Source organism: Enhydra lutris, unplaced genomic scaffold, assembly GCF_002288905.1.
Source record: "Enhydra lutris kenyoni isolate GAN:26980312 unplaced genomic scaffold, ASM228890v2 scaffoldscaffold52, whole genome shotgun sequence".
NCBI classification, from domain to species: Eukaryota; Metazoa; Chordata; class Mammalia; order Carnivora; family Mustelidae; genus Enhydra; species Enhydra lutris.
The window spans coordinates 4,695,288-4,710,146 of NW_019154136.1; the positions used below are offsets into that span (position 1 = coordinate 4,695,288).

At 47.6% G+C, this 14,859-nt stretch overlaps 1 protein-coding gene and 1 pseudogene across 1 annotated transcript in view; both read right to left on the reverse strand.

Annotated features, from left to right (window-relative positions):
- Window positions 1-14,859, reverse strand: part of LOC111157147 (FERM and PDZ domain containing 4) — a 191,874-nt gene that overhangs the window by 79,342 nt on the left and 97,673 nt on the right. The window contains exons 2-3 of the mRNA XM_022518407.1: window positions 10,643-10,803; window positions 5,470-5,572 (exon numbers count right to left, since the gene is read on the reverse strand). Of these exons, the coding sequence (XP_022374115.1) occupies window positions 5,470-5,572; window positions 10,643-10,803 (264 nt within the window). The remainder of the gene's footprint in view (window positions 1-5,469; window positions 5,573-10,642; window positions 10,804-14,859) is intronic.
- LOC111157149 lies at window positions 9,104-9,313 on the reverse strand (annotated as a pseudogene).

Below are 14,859 nucleotides of genomic sequence, written 5' to 3' on the forward strand. Positions count from 1 at the left end.
CGTATTCGTATTCTAGTTACTTATCGGGAAGAAGCCTAATGCTCCCCAGAAAAGCTGTCCAGTCACAGGACATTAGTACAGAAGGGATGACGTGTCTGATAGATATGGACAATCTTCTCTAGATGTGGCTGGAACTCTAGCACAGCTCATTAATTAGATCAGCAGGCATAATCAGACTAGGCAGTGTGAGGAGACAGATGGAGGGATGGTCAGCAGGGGATGGGAGAAGGGGAACTAGTTTCCAGTTTGACCCTCGTGCCTTCTCATCATGGGGTGGGCTGCCCTCGGCCTTCACTGCCCTGATGGGAAAGGGTAAGACTGAGCTGCTCACACGCCTGGCTCTTCATGTTGCCTTCTGATGGAGACAAAGGGAAAGGATGGGAGCCCACACCTTCAGAATATGCTGCCAGGGCTCTAAAACCGGGATTGGCATCCGGGAATGGGGGCCGAGAAACATTCTGACACTAAAGGCAAAACCGTGCGTGCCCGTGGATGCTTCTGGTTGGAGGCGCAGGTCCACGCTATTCACCCAATTTTCAGATGGGTCCTGACTCCCCAAATGCCTCCAGGCCAACCCAAGCCAGGAGCTCTGTTGCTGCCTTAAAGGGGTGACAGCAGGAAGGCAGGACCAAACTTTGACGTCACGGTTTAGGATGGCCATGAGGGCAATGGATATTTCTCTCTCTGCACGTGGGAAAGTAAGTGTCCATCAGGAGGGTCTGGGGTTTCCAGGTATGAACCAAGATGTATTTGACAAGCCTCTCTCCAGCCATGAACCTGCTCTTCCACTCAGGGTTCACAGCTACACATTGCCACTTCATTACACTCTTCTACATCCCCATCCAACCTCGTCAAACATTCCTTCCAAATGCTACCCTCCACTGCAGCCTTGCAACACTCATAAATACAGGGAAATTAGCTGGACGTCTCCTCCTGAAGGGCAAGAATCATGTCTTTGGTATTTATACATGGCCAGCACCCGCCCCATCGTCTGCTACCTAATTAATGCTCAGTAATCATTTGTTGAAGTGAAACGAGTTGAGTTGGGTTGGCTAGCCTTGAGGGATGGGGCATGATTCATGATGTCTACGAGCAATTATACTCCTTAGTTTTCAAAAATAAAATTTTGGAAATTGTTTCAAGTTAATATGTCTAATTATGAAAAGCCAGGGGAAATTATCCGCGGCTACTTCTAAAGAAGAAAGATATGGTAATTTGCAAAGGGCAAGAATGCTGCAAAGATTTTGCTCCTCGGCCGCTATAAAGTATGAGATCGAGTTAAGAACTTAGAAAACTGTGAAATGAACAGAACTCGTCTAATTTCAGTGCAGCAATTATAGCTCTATCTGAGGACACATGAAAAAAACCCAAATGTGGTTACTATAGTAGTAAATTGGTCTCTAAGAAACTCCTTCATTTTCTCTAGAAAAATAAATAATTTTCTATCATAGAGCAACCAAATGATAAGAAAAATAACCCACAAAGAAACATAAATGTATCTGGAAAGAAGAAAAAGAAGAAGAAGAAGAAAAAAAAAGATCCGCAAGCAAATGCCGCGATGGGAGAAAAAAGAACAAAACAAGATGAAACCATTTAGGCGAGTGGTGAATTGATACCAATTTTTAAAGAGCGAATTTTACAGGGTTATTAAAGTGATGAGTGTTTTTCTGAATTTCCTTAGTGGCAAAGAAAATGGGGTATTTTATTAAAGAGAGAGGGAATTTATCTTGTGTAAGACACAGACTTAAAACACGTATTGGCTGAGAAGCCCAGGGATGATGTTACTCGAGCCCCGTTTTTAAAGGTTCGTACACATATGGCAGACAGATGACTAAGCTGATGGGAAGGCATGGGGAAGATTTTTCTAATACTTGAACTCTTTCATTAATGAGAAATGCGTTATTTCTGAATTCTGGTTTAATGAATTTAATTTAATTTTGAAGGTATCAGCCACAATAGGAACTCGGCGACCAACTGCATCTCACCTCCGTGCACTGCACCGTGTTATTATTGCATGAGACTTTCTCTGGTTAAAAGAAAGCACCTTGTTACTTTTATTGCAGATAAATGGATTGCACGGAGATGAAAGGGAGCAACCTTGAGGGTTGTGGGACACGTTCATCATCTCAATGGCATCCATGGCCAATGCGTTTTTCTCACTAGCAGTATCCCTTCAAATCCGACAAAACTCCCCCAAGGGTTCGATGTGGGGTCTTGTCTGTCTCGAGGAGGTCCATCCTGAAGAGACAGCACTAGCCATGGTGGCAAGGACTGTCGGCTCCCCGAGGGCTGGGCGCCGTCTCATCCCTCCCGGTGTCTGGTGCCTTCGCTCTGTGTCCCGCGTACACAGTGGCTGCCTGATCAAACACGGGTTTCCTGAGAGGTGGACCCCTTAGCTGACATTCATGCTTGCAGAAGTTGAACTGAAGGAGGGGCTGGGGGAAACCATGGCAATTGGGAGCTTTCACAAAGCGCTCTCCAGAGCCCACACACTCACTCAACGCACGGTCACTGAGCACCTCCTACGTGCCCGGCTTTGGAGCAGGTCATGGGGACACAGAAGGGGACAACACAGACAAGGTCTCTTCTCTCAGGGATGTAGGATCCAGGTCACCTGTTTCCACCACATCCAGCTGCATTCTGGATTTAAACCATGTCCTTGTTACACAGCAGTGGGACACCCATAAAGAGACTCAGACCACATTCCAAAGGGAGCTACAAACAAGTGGGACCCCCCAGAACTTTCTAGAAAGAGGCACCATGGGATCTGCTACTGCCAGCCAGCACCTCCTCCTCCCCTTTCCTCCTCCAGCCCACATAAGGAGTTGAAAGCGGGACCTTTGGTGTTGTCAGAAGGGCCGAGATCTAGGGAGAGGTGACTTCTTGTCCTCTGTGATGGGGTCAAGCAGACAACTTGAAGGGTAGCTGGTCTTGCTGGTGCCAGGCCCCCGTGCATGTGGGGTGGCTCCTCAGGATGTGTCCCTTCCTGCCTCCAGAGCCTTCATGGGTGAGCCTCAGGAGACAGCCAGCTTGTAGGGACCAATGCCACCAAGAGAGCTGACAGCCAGTGCCAGTCAGAGGAGCAGCCCCCACTGACCAAGGGGGGCTCTGAATGCAGGCAGTTTGGCAAGAAGACCTCGGCTCTCACCTATTGCCCTCCGACCTCTGACCCCAGGGTTCGGCCTTGACAGGGGAACGGGAGTTTAGGCACCTGAAGTATTTCATAATGTTTAAAAAGCATACATGCTTTCCATTTCAAACACAACCTCGTGATCAAGTATGCAGGCATGTTGCAGGGATCAGTGGCGAAAATGCCATTAGTTCCTTTACTCTCTCCTGCCAGAGGGACTGACAACATTTTCCTCTCAAGGGCCAGATGGGTGTCGGTCACAAGTACCCAGCTCTGCTACCGCAGGGAGAAAACCCTCTGAGACGACGCATAGAATGGTGGCGTGCGACTGTTGGCATGTTATTTATGGACTCTGGAAACTTGCATTTCACATGGAATGCATGTGTCACAAAATATTCTTCTTGTATTTTTCTTTTTTCCCAGCCATTTAAAAATGGTACAAACCATTCTTAGCTCATGGGCTGTGCGGAGACAGGTGGCAGGCTGGGTGTGGACCACGAGCTGTCGTTCATTTAGTCAACACAACTACAACAGAAAGTTCTCTAGAGACTTTGTTTAAGGTGAGGTCATTTTCTCCCAAACATGTTAACGCAGAAGGAAACCGTTTTTTGGAAAACCTCTCTCAAGAGGTCCCGTTAGGACTGCTGGGAGATGATCACACTTTCAGACCCTGGTTGCCGTGTCTCTGTCCTGCAGCGAGCAAGCCAGTCCCAGCACACCCACAGAGCCGTCTTCGTTCTCCTACCATCCTCCGGGGACACAGGGCAACAGAGCTGATAACGGAAGGGTGTGCCCAGGGGGGTACCAAAGAAGCCCGTGTGCTGCCATCAGGCCCGAACAAGACACTGCAGGATGCAGGCCTACATAAGGCTTGGAGCCTGCCTGGACGACACCTGTCCCCGCTGACAACCACAAGCATCTCAAGAGACAAATGGCTCCAAATGACAACACTGCAGCTCTCTCCCTGGGGCTTGACAATACAGAGTCACCCCCAGATTCTTGAATTCCTGGCCCCCAGGAAAATGGGAGGTGTTGCCAGGTCTCACTCCTGATGCACGATGGGGTCTAACATGAACCTCAGTGCCTGTTCACAAGGAGGAACCCTTGAGAGATGTGGACGCCCCTTGCAGACTTGGCCAGCCAGTTGCAAAGGCTCTATGCCCCTGGGTCTACACAGAAAAGTAGGGTGGCCGACCCTTCTAGTACTGTGAGGTTGCCCAGGACGTGGGCCTTGCTGGGCTCAAACTGGAAATGTTGCTCACCCTAAAAGTAAGCAGCCTCTATTTCTATTTCTCTGTCTTCTTACCCCTCTCCCAGTCCTTCCAAGGACTGACAGGACCCTCCAGTGCTTCTCCGTGAAGCAGAAGCTGCAGAACTTGGGAAAGAAACTTTCTCTGGAAAACCCCTGAGACGCTCCACTTAATGCCTTTCCAAAGTACAGATGTACATTTTGTAACGAAAGAGTATCAATGTTAGAAGATCCCCTTTTCAGTTTAAAATGTTCTGATAGCTTTAGCTTCTGCTTCAATATTGTTTGGAAAAAAAAATCGGTTTGTAAAAGACAAGTGTCACACACCCATTATCCCTTAACACCCCCGGAGCACACGCGGATCTGCTCAGACAATAGACATAGTTTCATTTCTAACTTCTAATGACCCCTTTTTGCCCTAAGTACGCTGTGGGAGAGGAATTCCAGTGGGCTTCAAGGATCTCTTGACTAATATTTTAACATCACATAAAACAGATTTTCTGGTGCTCCACTAAGACTATCATACAACGAATTATTTACACCGATGATCAAGCTAAGCCAATACACTAAAAGCACATTTTTAAACTGTCACAGCTTTGACCTAACTATCCTTTTGCTTCGGTTGATGCTTTCACAATTCAGTAATGAATCACTCAGTCAAGTATGAAAAATCAGTGAGCTCTGTGTTTGCATATCCATGGGATTATATAAAATTACTCTTCACTTATATGGAATTTGGGTATTGCATTTTGACCTCCTCGATTAGGCAATATCAATGTGTCAGTAAGGCTGGAAGGGGGAAAAATGCAACCTTTGGATATAGCAATGAAAGTAAGAGCCAAAGAACACTCCAGCTGAAGCAAAGGCACCTTGGCAGTTAACAGAGAACGGGCGATTGGGTGTTCGGTGCTTAGGGGGCATGCGTTTTTAGATTAGAGGTCAGTGTCGCCAGCACCGTCAAGGTGAACACGTGGGCTCGTGTTACTGCCCTTCACTGGCTCACAGGAAGCCATTCCTCCACAGGAGGAGGTCTCAGAGCTGCGTATCAGCCCTCGCAGCAGAACAGGGCCCAGGGGAGGGAGTCACTCACCTGACCAGGTCGATGACCCGCTCCCTCGGCGCAGCGCTGACCGGCTCATCGTTAATCATTACAATCTGATCTCCCGGGATCAGCTTGCCTTCGGAGGGGCCACCTGGAGACAAAGGAGAGCGAAGCGCAGGTGAGAAGACCATCGCCAATCCATCCGTGTCCTCCTCGCCCGGTCACGGCTCATCGTCAGCACCTGGCGCTGTCCGCCAAAACAAAACCCAACCCAGGTGGCACGTTAGAGAGACCTGGGGAGGGGTGCCTGGCCGGTTTGGTCGGTGGAGCACGTGAATCTTGGTCTCAGGGTCATGAGATCAAGCCCCATGTTGGGAGTAGAGCTTATTTAAAAAAAGAGAGAGAGAGAACGAACTGGGGAGTTCTGGATAAACTCCAGAGGCTCAGGCTACACCCCGGCCAATTAAATCAGAATTGTTGGAGGTGGGAAGCAGGCACTGGCATTTCTCTAGCACTTTCCCGGCAGGCTTAAGACACAGCGGCCTAGGAAAACCGCACACTTGAACGGACATGCGCAAGGCCGGGGACCGTGGCACCCTGCAGGCTGATTCCGTAGATTCGGAGTAGCGACGGGGAGGTAAAGCGCTTCTCACCAGCTCCCAAGGGCTCCAGACACTGCTGGTCAACTGAGTATACTGGTGTGGAAGCCCCGAAAAGGTGTTGCCCCAAAGGGATGGCCACCCATGTGCAGATGGCCTGCAGCCAAAGTACCGGGGCACACAGGGACCTGAACAAAGTTGCATTTACTTACTCAGTCCAACTAGGGAGGCCCCATACTGTCGGCAACCGGGAGGCAGCAAGCCCATCGGAAGAAGGACTGACAGGATGGGGCCTGTGTTATGTGCTTCTGGGGAGGCTCAAGAAGTGGGGGCATCTTCGTGATTCTTGTCTAAAAGGTGGGGGCAAGGAAGCAGAGCTAAAGCTGGGATTGTTCAGAAAGCAGCAGACAGTCGTATCAGCTGGGGGGTGAGGTCGTTTGGTCCCTTCTGTGGCTGGGACCGTGGCAGGGACCGAGCCTAGGTGCATGTGCCCGTGCTCGCCCGAGATGACAGAGGACTCTTGGGTTTGTCTTGGTCCATCATAGTCTTTTCCATTGGTTTTTGCAAGGAGGCAGGGAGCTAATATTTGCTGAGCATTTATTACATACCATTTATTACATTTATTACATGCCAAGGGCCTAGCTGCCTTGCCTAGAATCCCAATAACACTTACAAACCCTTCCATGGAATGAGAGGCCCCAGGCTCACACAGGTTGAAGAAATGGCTTAAAGGATAGAACCCGGCTGCAGCTTAGGTCTGTGGACTCGGTCAAGTTCAGGGTGACCCGCATCTCTTTTGAACTTGTTCCTATAATTGAAAAACTGGTCACTGCCAGGTCTCCTGACATAAACTTAAAGCCACAACTGCAGAAAGCATACATCAGTATCAAATAAAACCTATAAATGAATATTTCAACTACCTCCATGTCTAATGTAATTACCTCCCAAATACTGATAGGGTACTATAATTTTCATTTTACTTCCAGGTCTGTCACTAGGTCATAGGTGCAGCTGAAAGATGATCTCTCAAATATTATTGCGATGACTTTATTCAGTAATTGAAATGAGCACTTCGCAGCCAGAGACGGGATCTCAAAGGAATTCAGATGCTTCCCACCCACCCCGACACTTGGCATATGCGTCACTGAAGCTGGAGCATAAATGAATCTTCTTTCTGGGTAGTAAAAAAGTAGAGAAAACCTTAATATTTCCTCATATCGTGATAGAAAAATATTCATTTCAAGATGTGGGAACTGAGAATTCAGTGTTTGCACACATAAGAAATTCTGAAAATCACTTAAGAGAGTTTATAGAACCGTTGGATTATCTGCAAACATTCGCTCAAATTCAGTCCAACAAATGGTTAGAAATCAGATGCTGATCAAATACTGAAAAATGTTCACACGGATTGGCTGATGGACGTTAACTACTTTCCTGCGAAAACCACTTGCCGATTAATAGGCAATATTTTTACATCTGACCCAGGCTTTTTGGCCAAATGGAAATATTCTCGTTTAATCAAGCAACTTAAACAAGAATTTCAGAGGGAAGCAAGACACAGCTCCTTTCAGAGAACTGTTTCGTGCCCCATACTCTGAAGGCTGGGGTGTCTGGTACAGAAAATCTAGTCAGGCCACAGAAATCATCTGAGACCTCAGCAGAGTCATTTTTATGAAAGCCACAATTTATTGGACCACTATTTTCACACCCCAAAGTGATCGGAAATGGTAATCTTTGACCTGTTTCACTTTTGTCCACTGTTGTCAAAATTGTCGAAAATGAAGGGTCAGTGTCTGACTCAGGAGAGTCAAGGGCAAAGAAGGGAAGAGGTTAAAGGAACGATGAAGCAATATAGGAAAACCTAGAACAACACTCAGATCTCCTGCCTGCTCTGGGGAGGACTCCTCTTTAAGAGAATCTCAGAACCAGAGATGTTAGTGTCCCTCTATCAGAAAGCAGCAGCTCAATGTCACCCCACTCAGGAAAGGATGTGTGTACACACACCTACCCTACATTATATAGCTCATACGTATGACATATAATGTACGCACCCTCATACACAGACTTGTCTCCTCTACATACACAATAATGGTTCGCCCTAGGGGCGCCTGGGTGGCTCAGTCGTTAAGTGTCTGCCTTTGGCTCAGGTCATGATCCCAGGGTCCTGGAATCGAGCCCCACATTGGGCTCCCTGCTCAGCGGGAAGCCTGTTTCTCCCTCTCCCACTTCCTGTGCTTGTGTTCTCTCTCGCACGGTCTCTTTCTCTTTCTCTAATAAATAAATAAAATCTTAAAAAAAAAAAATGGCTCGCCCTGAGTAGTAGGAGCTCAGGTGATTCTGTTTTTTTAACTTTCTCCTCTATATGATCTATATTGTATGTTTTTCACAATGCGGGTGTATTATTTTGTTATCACAGTAGGCGACAAATCTCTTTCATTTTAGTAATACAATTCTCAGCCACGTCAAGCTCAACGATGCCATACAGAGAACTGAGGTAGGACCTACAGCTAAGAAAAGAGGAAGCTAGGGGCACCTGGGTGGCTCAGTGGTTTAAAGCCTCTGCCTTCGGCTCAGGTCATGATCTCAGGGTCCTGGGATCGAGCCCCGCATCGGGCTCTCTGCTCAGCAGGGAGCCTGCTTCCCCCTCTCTCTCTGCCTGCCTCTCTGCCTACTTGTGATCTCTCTCTCCCTGTCAAATAAATAAATAAAAAATAAAAAAAAGAAAAGAGGAAGCTTGGCAAACAGGAACGGGTTGTGTGGTGAGGCAGTGGTGGGAGAGAAAAGGAAGCCGATTCTTCCCTGTATGAGTCTGTAAGGTGGTTGACTGTGGTCACAGGGCTTACCCTGGACTATATGATGTCAAAAAAATGAAAAATGCAATCAACTTTTGAGACCTCTACTGCGCACTAGATGCCTTTCATTCTCCTTAACTGGCAGACTCAGTAGCCCAAATATTTTAGAGTTTAGTAATAATAACAATAAATATCTTTGAAATGAGAAGGAGGTACCTGGCGCTCTTTTATGTATTTATTTACTTTTTGAGCTTTTAAAATTTTAATACAGTTCCAATCAGTGTACCAGCTTCATTTTGGCTTCTTCACTGCCAAACCTGGGGACAGGGACAGCGTCACGTGGCTGCCTTCTCTTTGTCTGGGATGACCAGGGTATAAAGGTTTCTGCTGCACTGGACTTTGAACTTCATATGATCCTTATTTTTCTTGATCTTGACAGGTTTGGCATCCTTTTCCCTGGCTAAGAGCAAAGTTCCCGATTCCTTCAATTTTGTGAGGCATGGTGACCAGGGACGCAGGGGCGCTGGTGGCCGGAACAGTAAGCATAAAGATGCAGGGACGGAGAAAAGCTACCTGCACTCTTAGAATGTGTTTCATTCTGTCCCGAGCCCTTGAAGATAGATATGAGCATGAGCCCCACTATCCAGAGGACGCAGAGAAGTGTCCATCAAACTGAAATGCGAGGAATTAACATGGAAGCTCAACACGTCTAACGGGGGCAGAGGTGAGCTCCAAACCCGTCAAACCTGGGCAGTCCGTTGCCAGAGGCTGTGCTCCTCACCACAGGACTGTTCTCCTGAGCTCTGTCCGTGATTTGCCAAATCCTGAGAAGGAATAGTATGGAAGGCAATTTCCTTTTGTGTGAAAATAAATCCAATACAAGTCCATTAAGATAAACTCATAAATACATATCATGAAAAAAGAAATCAGTCAAAGAGCCTTGTTTCTAGAAAGGCCAGGGCGGCCCACTTCAGGTAATTGCCTCCTAAGGGCATTATTTTCAACTGTGTGGATGTCGGACATCTGTAGAGTCTAATAAGAAAGCGTGAGGCAGAGGACATTAATGACTGGCTCCTACTGAGGGATGCTGGGAATTGTCCCATTGGTGATCAGTCAGCCATTACTGGATGACGAACTAGTGTCCGATTCAGTAGGCTGTCTGATGGTCACTTCTTCTCGGGCTATGGGCCTTTCGGGTGAGCACAGACGGGCTGAAAAGGTAAGAGCCTCTTGAGGGAAACTCTCCTGCCACTCCCATGACAGAAATCCAATAGAGAAGGTCAACAGTACAAGCACTTGTCAAGCCTCTGAGTGTCATCTCTGCTAACAGGCCGTTGGCCAAAGTCAGCAACCTGGTCCAGCCTGGCAACAGCGGGGTAGAGAACTATATTCCGCGGCCAGTGGGGGGAGAAGAGCACATCCTCAGAACACAATCCAAGCGCTCCGATGACTAAAATCCTTCTGTGACTTCATGCCACTTTCCGCTTTTGTTCACTAAGGAGTTTAATCGTGAACTTACCGAAATACAGCACAGCGCCTGTCTCTTTTGATGTGCATTCATACTTTAAGAAGTAGGTCATTTCCATGGTTACAAATGATAGATCCGTGTTTTCTGAAGTCAAAAGATATGATGCATTTGGCAGTTGAAACCCAGTCTACAGAGCCCTTTGTGTCCCTCTGGCGGTCTGACTCTAGCCCGATGTTGGAAAAACTCCACAAGGCTCCACAGCTCAACGTGGAATGGTATGAAACCTATGGGACTCAGTGACAGTCGCTGGTGCAGGGTGTGGTAGGTGACCCCAGGAGACCGGGAGCGGGCTGGGTGCTTACCTGGTGTTACGGAGCGAACGACCACCGGCTTCTCACTCCCGGCCACAAAACCAAACCCCAGTACGGGGTCCCTCCTCATCTCCACCCTCCGAGGCGCCGGAGGGAGGATCTGGCAGCTCTCCAACCGAGGGTCGTCAAATGGGATGCCCTGCGTCATGTGACTGTGGGAAAAGCACACACAATGGAAAAAAGGTGTTAGTGTAAGTGTTTGGCAATGGCTTGGCAATCATATTCTCCCTCTCCTTTCCAAACTTTCTATTCCGTTTGGGAGAGCCTGGGGAAGACGTGGGAAGGCACACAGTTACGCTTCTTGTGTCCCCTCCTTAATCTCTTGAAAACACCAGACCCATTTCAGCATTAGGCTATTGCACTGGCTGTTCCCCCAAGCGGAAATGCTGATCCTACCACTCTATGGGTGTGGATCCCCCTACCCCCTCTCTGGTCTGCTCAGGTGTGACCCTCTAGCCACATACACCGCAAGCCTGGTCCCCCACACCCACAACCCCTTTACCCTCTTCTACATTTTTTAAAAAGATTTTATTTATTTATTTAACAGAAAGAGAGAGATCACAAGCAGGTGGGGGGTGGGCGGGGAGCATGCTCCCCACTGAGCAGAGCCCGATGCGGGGCTCGATCCCAGGACCCTGAGATCATGACCCGAGTGGAAGGCAGAGGCTTTAATCCACTGAGCCACCCAGGCACCCTCCTCTTCTACATTTTCACTCATAGCACTAATCACTTGCTAATGAGCTATAGAACACACTTTTTTTAAAAAAAATTGTTTTGCTGTCCACACTCCTAGAGTGGAAGCTCCACGAGGACAGGAAGTTTGTTTTGTTAACTGACTCATCCCCGCTGCCTAGAGCAGCCGCTGTCACAGAGCGGATTCACGATCAATCACTGAATGAATATGTAGAGAGAGAACTGTCTGCGGAACACTATCGATTTATAACTGATATGCCGAGAAAGAAGCTCAGAAGATTATGGATATTCAATAAGTAGCATCTACGGCTTCTGGCTCCCGTGAAACTGAAGGGATGGGAATCATATGGGTGGTGATAGGTTATTCTGGTGTCGAACACATTTCCCCTTTCCAAAAAAGATGGGAAACTAACTCCTGGCATTTATATTCTGGAGAAATTTTCAACTGATTTAAATGAATCTCTTTGTTCACACCTAACTTCAGAAGTTTTATCAATAATTTAAACTCAAGGGGCGCCTGGGTGGCTCAGCGAATTAAGTATCTGTCTTCGGCTCCAGTCATGATCCCGGGGTCCTGGGGTGGAGCCCCGCGATGGGCTCCCTGCTCAGCAGGGAGCCTGCTTCTTCCTCTCCCTGTGCCCCTCCCCACCACTTGCGGTCTCTTTCTCTCTCTCTCTCTGTCAAATGGATAAATAAAATCTTTAAAAAACATCATTTAAACTCAAAATAGGTATGGCATTCAAAAATTTTCAAAATGCATCCACAAGTATCGTATTTGATGCACCAAACGATCTGGGAATAACGAGGCCGGTGTTACCATCTGCATTATCCCAGGAGGGAAGCCGAAGCCAATAGTGGCTTATTGGCTCCCAGGGCCCACGCCTCATATGCCGGAGTGTCGGGTCAAACCCCAACTCCCCGGACTCTCCATGAAGGCTTCGCTCACAGACTATAGCCAGTGTAGCCTTTTGTGAGCGAAGAGCTATTAGTCTGAACACCAGCGCCCTCCTGTAAGGAATGCAGGCACTGTTATTTCAATGACGTGGACTTCATTCAATTTTTTTGTTCTCTAATGTTCGATAAGGAAAAGAAGATCATTTTGAAATACCTCGAAAGATGCTATTCTATATGCCACGTGGACAACATATTGTTCAAATGGGGAAAAAAAAAGAAGATTGAGAAGGACGAATTCTGTGGTCCTTTTGTGTAATTAATAAGAGTTGAGAAGAACGAATGGAAACCCTCCAGGATCTGTCCTCTAGGCATGTACCACCGACTAAGAAAATAAAAGTTTAAAATTCCCCTTTACTCAGAAAGGACGCGTCTTCGATTTAGCAGCTCGCAGTCTGAAAGGCTCAGAAAAAGAGAAGTGTTCGTCGAGAGCTAACGTGTTACGCGTTGCACGCTGACACTCATCTGTTACCCGATTTTATCTTCAGAACACCCCACAGGAACGGCAGTTTGACCCCACGACCTCCTCAGTGCAAACGCCAAACACAGAAGAGTAACTGGGTCAAGGTCACACGATTCTCAGAGGTAAGCCAGGTGCGACTCACACCAGGTCTCCTAAGTGTCACACGCTTGACCAGCTACATAATCTGCACTGACAGTGCAAAATCAAAACGCAGACACTGTCACCCAAACCTAATTCAGAACTTTAAGACAGCAGAATGTGAAACCCAGGTCAGGGCCCCGTGTTACTGCCTGGACTCAGAGGTAAATAAAGGACCTGTGTGTGTGTGTGTGTGTGACACAGGCTCTTGGAGGGGCTTTGTGTTTTGTGCTGAGTGAAACAGGCAGCCTTTGGAAGGTTACGAATAGAGAAGTGATTGCGAGCGGCCCTTACAGAGAACAGACAGGAGGAGGCTGGGCAGGGCAGGCGGCAGGGAGAGCTTTACAGGGCCCGTGGCGTCCATCCTGACAAAATACGTGGGGGCCTGGACCAGAGTGAGAGCGGCGGGGATGGCAAGAAATCGCTGGGTTTTTAACACATTTGGAGGCCACTTCAACAGGGCTGGGATTCCTATTCTGAAACCTCCTTCCTGCTCACAGAGGACATTGAAGTGAGGAAGGACATATCAGCACATCATCTAGTGCAACTCTTACGTCCCGATGTGTGTAAATCGCAGGAGCCATTTTGGTTGTGAACAGCTAACCCTTTACGGTTTCCACAAGAAACACACAAATGTTCCTGCCCAAGTACAGGGCAAGTGTGAGACTGATAGGGTCGTTTGTGGGCAGATTTTGTAGCTGGACTCTCTGAAGCCCAACCCTGCAGCTCCCGCCCCCACTTCCTAGCAGTGCGACGTGTAAGAACTACTTCCTGACTCTGTGCCTCAGTTTCTCCATCTGCGTAATAGCAATATGAGCAGTCACCATGGCTTAGGACAGCTGCAAAGATGAAATGAATGAATAGAAGTGAAGCATTTAGCAAAATGCCTGGCATGGGGCGCCTGGGTGGCTCAGTGGGTTAAGTTTCTGCCTTCGGCTCAGGTCATGATCTCGGGGTCCTGGGATCGAGCCCCACATCGGGCTCTGTGCTCAACGGGGAGACTGCTTTGCCCCCGCCCTGCCTGCCTCTCTGCCTACTTGTGATCTCTGTCAAATAAATAAATAAAATCTTTAAAAAAAATGTCTGGCATGTAATCAGCATTCAACAAGTGATGTGTTGGGCACCTGGTGGCTCAGTCAGTTAAGTATCTGCCTTGGGCTCGGGTCATGATCCCGGGGTCCGGGGATCGAGCCCCACATTGGGCTCCCCATTCAGCAGGGAGCCTGCTTCTCCCTCTGCCTGCTGTTCCTCCTGCTTGTGCTTTCCCTCTCTTTCTCTCTCTCTCTCTGTCAAATAAATAAATAAATAAATAAATAAAATCTTTAAAAAAAAAAAAAAAGCAATGTGGGGGCGCCTGGGTGGCTCAGTGGGTTAAGTCTCTGCCTTCGGCTCAGGTCATGATCCCAAGGTCCTGGGATCGAGCCCCACATCAGGCTCTCTGCTCGGCAGGGAGCCTGCTTCCCCCTCTCTCTCTGCCTGCCTCTCTGCCTACTTGTGATCTCTGCCTGTCAAATAAATAAATAAAATCTTTTAAAAAAAAAGCGATGTGTTATTTTCATCTCTCGAGGTCAATGAATAGAAAGGAATAGATTTCAGATATTATGAACACATTCACTCTTAAAATATGAACATAAACCCAGTATCATTTCAAATGTCGACAGCCCAATGCCCGATGAAATGTCTCACCAAATCATAGCTAAGCTCTGAGAACTTTCATTTGAAAAATCTTATCACGTGCAATGACACAATAAACACAAGTATAAGTTGATACACACAAGGCAGTCCTATGCCAGAATACAGACCAAAAAAGAAAAAATAAAATCCAGGCTCTCTAAGGACTGAATCAGTAAATTTTCCTTGGCCATGTTTCTAGAACTCTAAGTGAACATGCAGTCCAGGGCTGGGAAGGAACCCACGTCATGGGGAAAATGAGAAGCACCACTCAAGTTCTAAGGGACAGAGG